The sequence below is a fragment of the Homarus americanus genome, unplaced genomic scaffold, assembly GCF_018991925.1.
Source record: "Homarus americanus isolate GMGI-L3 unplaced genomic scaffold, GMGI_Hamer_2.0 scaffold59232, whole genome shotgun sequence".
NCBI classification, from domain to species: Eukaryota; Metazoa; Arthropoda; class Malacostraca; order Decapoda; family Nephropidae; genus Homarus; species Homarus americanus.
In genome coordinates, this window is record NW_024717214.1 from 64,512 (window position 1) to 73,141 (window position 8,630).

Here is an 8,630-nt window from a genome sequence, read left to right on the forward strand (position 1 = left end):
TGGAAGAACAAATACTTATAATGTATACAGCCTTAACAACATCAACCTAGAGAAGTCGACTTGTGAAAGAGACCCAAAGGGCTGTAAGCCCGGACCTACCGCCTAGAAAACAGTGCGTTAATGTTCGAAATAAGGCAAACAGAGTATTGGGTTTTATATCTAGAAGTGTAAGTAACAAGAGTGCAGAGGTCTTATTGCAACTATATCTTGCGCTAGTCAGGCCGCACCTCGATTATGCGGTTCAGTTCTGGTGCCCCTATTATAGAATGGATATAAATTCACTTGAGTCGGTGCAGCGAAGAATGACAAAAATGATTCCGGGACTTAGAAACTTTCCATATCAGGATAGGTTAAAGAAACTTAACTTGCATTCCCTAGAAAGACGAAGAGTGCGGGGAGATATGATAGAAGTATTTAAGTGGGTGAAAGGAATCAATAAAGGGGATATAGATAAAGTTCTTATAATATCCGAGCAGGATAGGACTCGGAGCAACGGATTCAAGTTGGGTAAGTTAGGTTTAGGAGTGGAACAAGCTTAGCAACTTTGTAGTAAGTGCGGGAACTCTGGAAAGTTTCAAAAGGAGGCTAGATAGATTCATGGATGATAGAGAGTGGTAGTAACTCTCGACAGGAGCTGCCACGCACAGGCCAACCGGCCTATTGCAGACTCCTTATTTTCTTATGTTCTTATAATAACAAAGTATCACAAAACACGTACAGTAAGCTTGGCATATAAAAAAGAATAAAGACTGCAAACTGTTCCGGGATTTTATCTGTTTAAAAAAATAAATCTTTTTAAAAAGATTATTGTGAAACTGTATTTTATTTTAGGTCGATTGTACAATCGACCAACGAGGTGATGTCACGGTTTTCAGTATGATTAGTTCGAACAGCGAGTGACTGGCGGTCTGTCTGTACCTTGACTACAAGGGCTGGACGACCTACCCGATATGACGTTTCGTGATTGATGATGACCGTATGCCCAGTGCTCAATCTAGAATCGGGCACTTCATTATCTATTTGCTGTCGAACTAAAGCTTTGCATAAATGATATCGTTTATTTATTATCATCATGCCAGATAATGTAGCTATCAAATGAATGAATAAAAATGGACTTTTATGTTATAGGAAGAATGCGGTAATAAATTTAAAAAAATAGGACAAAAGCTCGAGAGAGATTTGCGTGAAAAGGTTACACAGTGGTGCTTACATTAGGTCTTCTGGACGACGACGTAGTGAACAATTTGACAGATACTTCCAGTTATATCCAAGCTTGAGCACATCGAACTTATAATTATATAAATCGGGTTGATACACTGTAGCTTACTAAATATACATAATAAAAAAAACAAGTTTTTATCACAATTTTACTTAGTTTATCTTAATTAGCAATTAGATGTTATTAAAATAAGATAAGATAAACATTGATTGGTATCATTGTATTTGGCGGGAAATTTGTCTTGGGAGAGTTTAGTTTAGCTGCCAAACGCTGCTACAGGAGAAATTTTCAAGATTTTTCAATTATTATGATAAGACATTCACTAATAAATTTTACGCTCATAAAATTTATTGTATAATCATGTTAACCCTTTCACCGCGTGTCACGCACCTGCCATTTTATTCTGGCTACCGCCAGACGATTTTATTCAGCTTAGGGTAACCTCCCGCTGCGAAAGGGTTAAATATATAAAAAATTCCCTTTCGTAGTGATACATCAAGAGCTATAAATAGACGAACTTTCACTCTCAACTTATGCAAGTCGTGACATAACTGTCACTGAGCAGACCCGCTTTTTTCTTGTCAGGATTCTATTGGTGTTTTATGAATATGATTATATCTGTACGTGATTAGGAGAAACCTGTTACAACCTTTTTTAAACCAACCTGGTGTAAAGGTTAAAGACATTGTAATATAAACAAACGAAGTCACTAACGTCTATCGAGCTGCCAAGTCGTACCAATTACATTATGACATTTTGCCAACAGTACTGTAGGGTGCAGTACTTCTATTACTGTTAGCCTAGTCCACAAATAATTAAGCAGGATCTGGTTGAGCCCAGATTCTTTCTACTCCTACTGTATTTCAGTTCACTTTGCTTCAATCCCTAATAATCTTCTTTCACCTCATAACTCATGACTCCAAGTTAAGCAAGACACTTCTGGTTATACTGTAATACTGTTAAGTGCGCAGTTTCTATCAGTGTGATACTTCATTGAATATAATTATACAGTATATATGAAATGCGTGTGTGTGGGTCGGTGGGTGGGGGAGACTCGTTAGGCTAAACATTAATCTCCTAGGAGCTGCATCGTTCATCCTCCGATCGACTTGACTGTTGAGTGACAAGTGGGTAATTATTTTGACTCAGAACTCATGACAATGAAGGCGTCTGGGTCTTATTCATTTAAGATATGGCATAAACGTGTTGAGTATGACTATTATTTCAATTCCTATTTTTGACGTCCAATTATAACTCCACAAATTATTCCTGAACGTCCCTGGGCGGTAATTCATGTCATATTATTTCGTTTCAAAACATACAAAATCTTAATTACATGATTTGTTCTCTAAATATGCTGATGAAAACTGCTTTAACATTTATTAATTAATTTCTCTTACTATTTTACAGAATTTTGTTGCACCTCCCAAAAACAAAAGCGAAAATAAAACGAGTCTTGCAGTTGCCAGATACCACTTTTTGATTGAAAGCTTCTGGAAACCATGACATCATTCATTTAGGCGACTGTACAGTACACTTCATTGCTTAGGTGTTAGAATTTTGTGGAGTGGGAGATTGTGTAGTGGGATTCGATCAGTACAAACACTCTCTCTCTTATTCTTCCTTTCCTCTCTAAACTTCCTTACCTCTATTCTCCTCCCTCCCTTTGCTCCCACGCTTCAGTCTCCTTCCCTCCCTCTTCTCTTATGATCCGTTCTGTCTGCCTCCCTCCATAATTCTCCCCTTCCCCTTCTATACACCTCCTTCCCTACAACCTCCTCCCTCTCCTCCATACCCCAAACCTATCAACAGTCTTATTGCCAAGATTCATTTTACACGTCACTATGGTCAGGTAAATGGGAGTTACTATGTGCGTGATCACTTCTCAGCCAAAGTTCTTAACGGTGATTAATTCCGAGTTTACTATCTTCGTGATTAGTTCAAGGAGGAGAAACTCAGAGCTGGCGTGATTTTTTTTTTAACTGGGAGAAACTACAGTGATTATTTTCAAGGTGAGTGTGATTACCTGGGTGAATATTATTATTTTCCTCAGGTAATGGTTGTAAAAAGAAGGGAGAGGAACTATCAGGTTGGAAGGTGTCGTCATGGTATAATGCTTCTCACTAAAAACAGAGTGAGGAAAAAAAAAAAACACCAAAGGTCACAGCAACCAGACCTGCGGAACGCCGACCTCGCTCTCCCGCCTCACTGTTACCAACCCAAGACGATCCATTAACGATAAGTAGCCTCCTCTAGGACCTGGCAACACTATTCCATGACCTATGATGTAACCCGAGAGAGAGAGAGAGAGAGAGAGAGAGAGAGAGAGGACTGCAAAGAGTACGTTAAGCACATAATCTCACCCATAAACCTATTAACATGGAGTCGAAAACCATGGGAATTCGCCGGGCGTTTCTGCCTTAAAGACTCCACCCCACTCCTCCTCCTCCAGGTGAATCGAGTTACTGCCTAGCCGTGCTCGACCACTAGGACCTTTGGGGTTGTGTTTCAGGTGTTAAGTAATGATGATATCAGCCTTGTGGTAGCTCCCAGGGCGAGTTCTCTCTCTCTCTCTCTCTCGCCGTCAAGGTGGGTTCATATCAACAGGAAGTGACGATCAAAGTGGTGCTTCATTTTTTGGCACTTATTACCGCCACCTCTACACTCCACCCGTCGACGCCACTGTCTATTGTAGGAGGTCAGAGTCACCTTTGTCTCGCCAGGTCAATTACGTGTTGTTTATGAGGTCATAACTATACGGTATCAAAGTTTAGATTGCAACTTTGTCTCAGAGTGGAGAGAAGTAAACGTTGTGTGCGAGATTCACAATGGCAGCCTCTGTCTCAACAGGTCTCTCCGTAAAGACAAGTTTCACGCGGTTCCCTTGTGAAGCAGTTTCGTCTCGTGGTTCATTCACCAACTCCTTTGATTCGGATCCTCACTTAAACGGGTCACACTTTATCGTCTGTGTTAAGATGGACAAGCGAAGGGAATCATATAAACATTAGTCTCCCTCACAGATTTTTTCAATTGATGATTAAACAACCTAATGCTAACCTAACATAATCTAACGCGAAGCTAACATAACCTAACGCTAACCTAACATGAAACTAACATAACTTAACCTAACATGAAGTTAACATAACCTAACCTAACGTAACCTAACATAACATAACCTAACCCACCCCCACTCAGGCAGCGTTAGTGTGTTTAATCATCAGATGAAGTAAGCTAGGATGCCTAATCTTCAGGTAATCCAGTAAAGGCTTCACTTACCACTCTAATAGCAACAGATGACCACCCGAGATGCAGGTCGTCTTTCCCTACTACACGATAACACGGACGCGGTCAGGTACGACTTTGGGGAGGATTACAGGACGACCTACCGTAAGTTACCCTGCCAGTTTTTTTTTATTATTTCACCTCTTATCAGCTTACTAACAGTTCGGGAGGTTGGTCTATCCAGCGTAAATACGGGAGGAGATCGGGAAACATGTGGTGTTTGGTAGTGATACTGGATAACGCCCTTCTCAGTGTCTGGGCCGAGGCTCGAACCCTGGACATGATGGTGAGCGATACGCGCCTTGCCGATGTGCCACCAACACCACTCGTCCATCACTCAGGTTGTTCGAAAACTGGTTAGGTTTGGTTAAGGTAGCGTTAGGTTTGGTTAAGGTAGCGTTAGGTTAAGGTAGCGTTAGGTTAAGGTAGCGTTAGGTTAGGTTAGGTAGGTTAAGGTAGCGTTAGGTTAGGTTAAGGTAGCGTTAGGTTAAGGTAGCGTTAGGTTAGGCTAGGTTTGGCTAAGGTAGCGTTAGGTTAGGTTAAGGTAGCGTTAGGTTAGGTTGCGTTAGGTTAGGTCGTAATTGTTTTGGAAGCGTGAAACAGGAAGATCAAATGGCCCTATATCGTGTTACAACTATAGAGTACATGTACTATACCCCTAATAATCTACCTCCTGTTACTACTACTAATTTAGACTGTACTGTACATGTACTATATCACCCGTACTATACTCTACCACCTTTTGCTTCTACTACTGCCGACTGTACGTGTACTGTATATTACCAACTGTACTAGTGTTGCTCGGTGTACATTACATTATCTCTGTGTACATGGCAGATCACCAAGCACCATCACCTGTAGACACTGTACTTCCTCACCTGTAAAGAAAAAGAAATTACCTTTAGCTTTGTCTTGCCTGTAACGTCACTCCCACAGATCAGGGAGAATATTCTTAAAAGATTCATAAGTTAAATTTTACACCTTAACTGGATATGAAAGACATCAAATAAATTCTCAAATATACAAAGATTAAAATTTTCACTTGAAGGATTTAATCAAGCGACAACAATAAAGACAAATTTTTTAATAGATCGTAAGTTAAAAAAGAGCAAATTTAACTCATTAACATGGCGACGAGACTACACAGGGACTCTACTTAAGATAAAAAAATAACTTAAAATTGTTTGAGAATTCGTACCAACATCCCGTGACTATATAATAAACAAGATATATTCATTAGTGTTTCTTCAATACGTTAATCTGTCTAAGGTGGCAGCCAAGGTGATAGTGTGTGGGTGTGGGTGTGTGTGTGTGTGTGTGTGTGTGTGTGTGTGTGTGTGTGTGTGTGTGTGATCACTGTAACAGATATCACTGTATCATCACTGTATCTTCATCTCTCATTTCAACTCACCTCAAAGGTCACTGTACCGCCTATACGTTTCACTGCCGAAACTGTTGTATTTCCCATTCATTTCTGTACCTTCACTAGAATCACTGTCGCATCACTGTAACCTTATGATACGTCACTGTTAACTGTAAGACGTCCACAGTTTTCTATGTACCTGTAGCCGCTACATGTCACTGTAACTCTCGCTACAGTGTAATAACTTTCAATATTTTGTTACATAACTGTCTTACAGTAACTATCATTAGTTTCTGTATCAACACTGGTACTGTAACTCGCTGCTGTAATAAATATCTTTGTAATATTCAACTTTTAGTGAATTCTGTAGTTAAATCGCTGTGATTTACATAACTGTAACCACTACAGGTACTACAGTATTGCTAATAACCTGTATGATTATGTATCCCAGAGTGTAGCAAGGAAGAATGGTTACAGTAATGCTAAGTGTCATTCTACAGTCACTACTGATCACATGACAACCATCACAAGTTATTTCACCTAATTAAACATTCGAATGCTACCTGGAGGGAGGTTAGGTTAGGTTAAACTAGCATTAACTTAAAATAGGTTAGGTTAAGTTACATTACAGTGTTAGGTTAAGTTACTACTAACTTCAATAGGTTAGGTTAAGTTAGATTACATTAAGTTAGGTTAGTATTAACTTAATTAGGTTAGGTAAGCATAAGAGTGTTAAGTCATCAGGTGTAATAAACTGAATGCTTAATCCCCATGCAATTCGTGTTGTACTTCAAAGTATCGGAAAGTAAATTTCGTAAGAAGTTTTCAGAATCTACCTGTAAGTTTACGTGAGGCGGTGAAGACAGTTCCTCACTTCTCCAGTTTGAGAGAAAAAACAAATAACCTAAGATCATTTTGAGAAGTGTACAGGTTTTCTCAATACATTTTCTGCCATCAGTGTTTTGGAATATCTTATATAAGACCCTTCCAGGGACTTCCTCCAGCAGCCAGTTCGGGAAAAATAGATTTACCCAAGAACCATCGAGAGGTGTCATCGCCAGGCATGATATTCCACACGTCGTCGCCTGTTCGAGGAAAACTTCACGTAGGATCATTTTAAGAACCCGAGCACCAGGACCTTCTCACCCCACTTCACACACTCATTCACGAGGACTCCCACCCACCAGGATTTCCCAGCTGACCTCCCTGCGTGTAACGTTACCGTACGCTAAGTGTACTTGAATCACCCAAGCCTACTAGACGTGCGTGGTCCCGAAGACCCTGGCTATTTCTTACGATTCTCAAAACTTCGTACGCTGAAAGTTCCTCATAAATAAAGATGTAACAACAAGGTTTATTAGTTTATTTACACTAAAATAATATTGGAATTGTACTGGAACTCTACCTCATCTAGTGAATCCACTTATCACAGTTAGAAGACACAATTAACGCACAAAATATATATGAATCCCGACTCTCAGTTGGTTAGTGCACGCACACAATGTAAGGCGGTACCAATGCGCACTACGGCCAGAGAGCGACTGCCATGCTGGCTGAACAGTGCAAGCTCACTGATAACCCTACGTATTAGAGAACAGCTGAACCTGAGTTTCCTACAGTGACAAAACGCGCCGTATTTACATCCTTTTCCCCCGCCAAATCCAAGTCAGCAAAAATGTTTGTAATTTACTTTTCGACGATTTTTCACACCATTTAGGTGGGGCAGGCTCAAAGCAGAGCATCAATGTGATCAACCAAGGCTTTCACAAGTGTGCGAACATAATAATACATTGACTCCTCTGTGGCAGTTACATAAATCATTACGAAACGTTGATAAGATAAGAAGCTTCCGTGGAGAGGAGAAAGGAAGGGGGGGGGGGGGATGACCCGTTGACGCCATAAACTCCTCCCCTTTCCCTCCTCACAAGCACAGACACCGTATCAGATTTATTTACCTCTAATTTCCCAGTATGGTACAATGCTTCACGGATAAACCACAACTGTTTAACCCTAATAGTTCTCGTGAATTCCGTGTAAACTGTGTGTGCTAACAGAGACCACAAGAAGTGCTAAAGAGATGTGTCCAGTGAACCCTTTGCATTTTTTTCACAGGAAGTAAGACAGTTTTTGCCAAACTTTTTAGATACTTCATTAAATTTTCATTTGGGCGTCAGTTATTACCATTACAAAATAATCTCACATCAAGAATTCATTATTTCTTCATTATTAAAATCAACTCAAAGATAAATTTATTTTTAAACACCCAAGGGATTTTGAGCGATGACTGAGGTGGTTACAAATGTCGCCGCGGGGGGGCAGCAGCGGGTAGCAAAACATCTGAGGGACTGGTGACGTCACGCTTCCCCCCAAGGACTCCGTTCATGGCCGCGTTCATTGTAGTACCACCACCCGCCCCGCCCCGCCCCGCCCCGCCGCACTAGATTCATAAAGTGGTTCTTTCTTAAACCCCCGAGAACGCTTTAAGTGGCCTCCTGTCAGCAGCCGATCTCTGTACACGACTGGGGGAGGAAGGGAGGGAGTAATTAAATTAATGGAGAGAGATAAATAGATTAAAACAGATAGATAATAAAGATTTTGCTGAAGAGGCATACATACATACATACATACATACATACATACATACATACATACATACATAACTTACATTTAGATTAATGAAACGGGAATTTAAATTGATTTAGTGAATTAGTATGAAAGGAAACTAAACTGAGAGAGAGAGAGAGAGAGAGAGAGAGAGAGTCTTAT

General features: G+C 40.3%; 1 protein-coding gene across 2 annotated transcripts in view; it reads right to left on the reverse strand.

The window, feature by feature from the left end:
- Window positions 1-7,399, reverse strand: part of LOC121858828 — a 64,056-nt gene extending 56,657 nt beyond the window's left edge. The window contains exon 1 of one of the 2 annotated variants that reach the window (XM_042355463.1): window positions 7,270-7,399. Coding sequence is in view for 1 of the 2 variants with exons in the window: in XM_042355461.1 (XP_042211395.1) it covers window positions 5,913-5,969 (57 nt within the window). In the remaining variant the exon portion in view is untranslated. Of the gene's footprint in view, window positions 1-5,912; window positions 6,160-7,269 lie in introns of those variants that run through there. The other variant, XM_042355461.1, reaches the window with a different exon arrangement.
- Window positions 7,400-8,630: the final 1,231 nt, after the last annotated feature.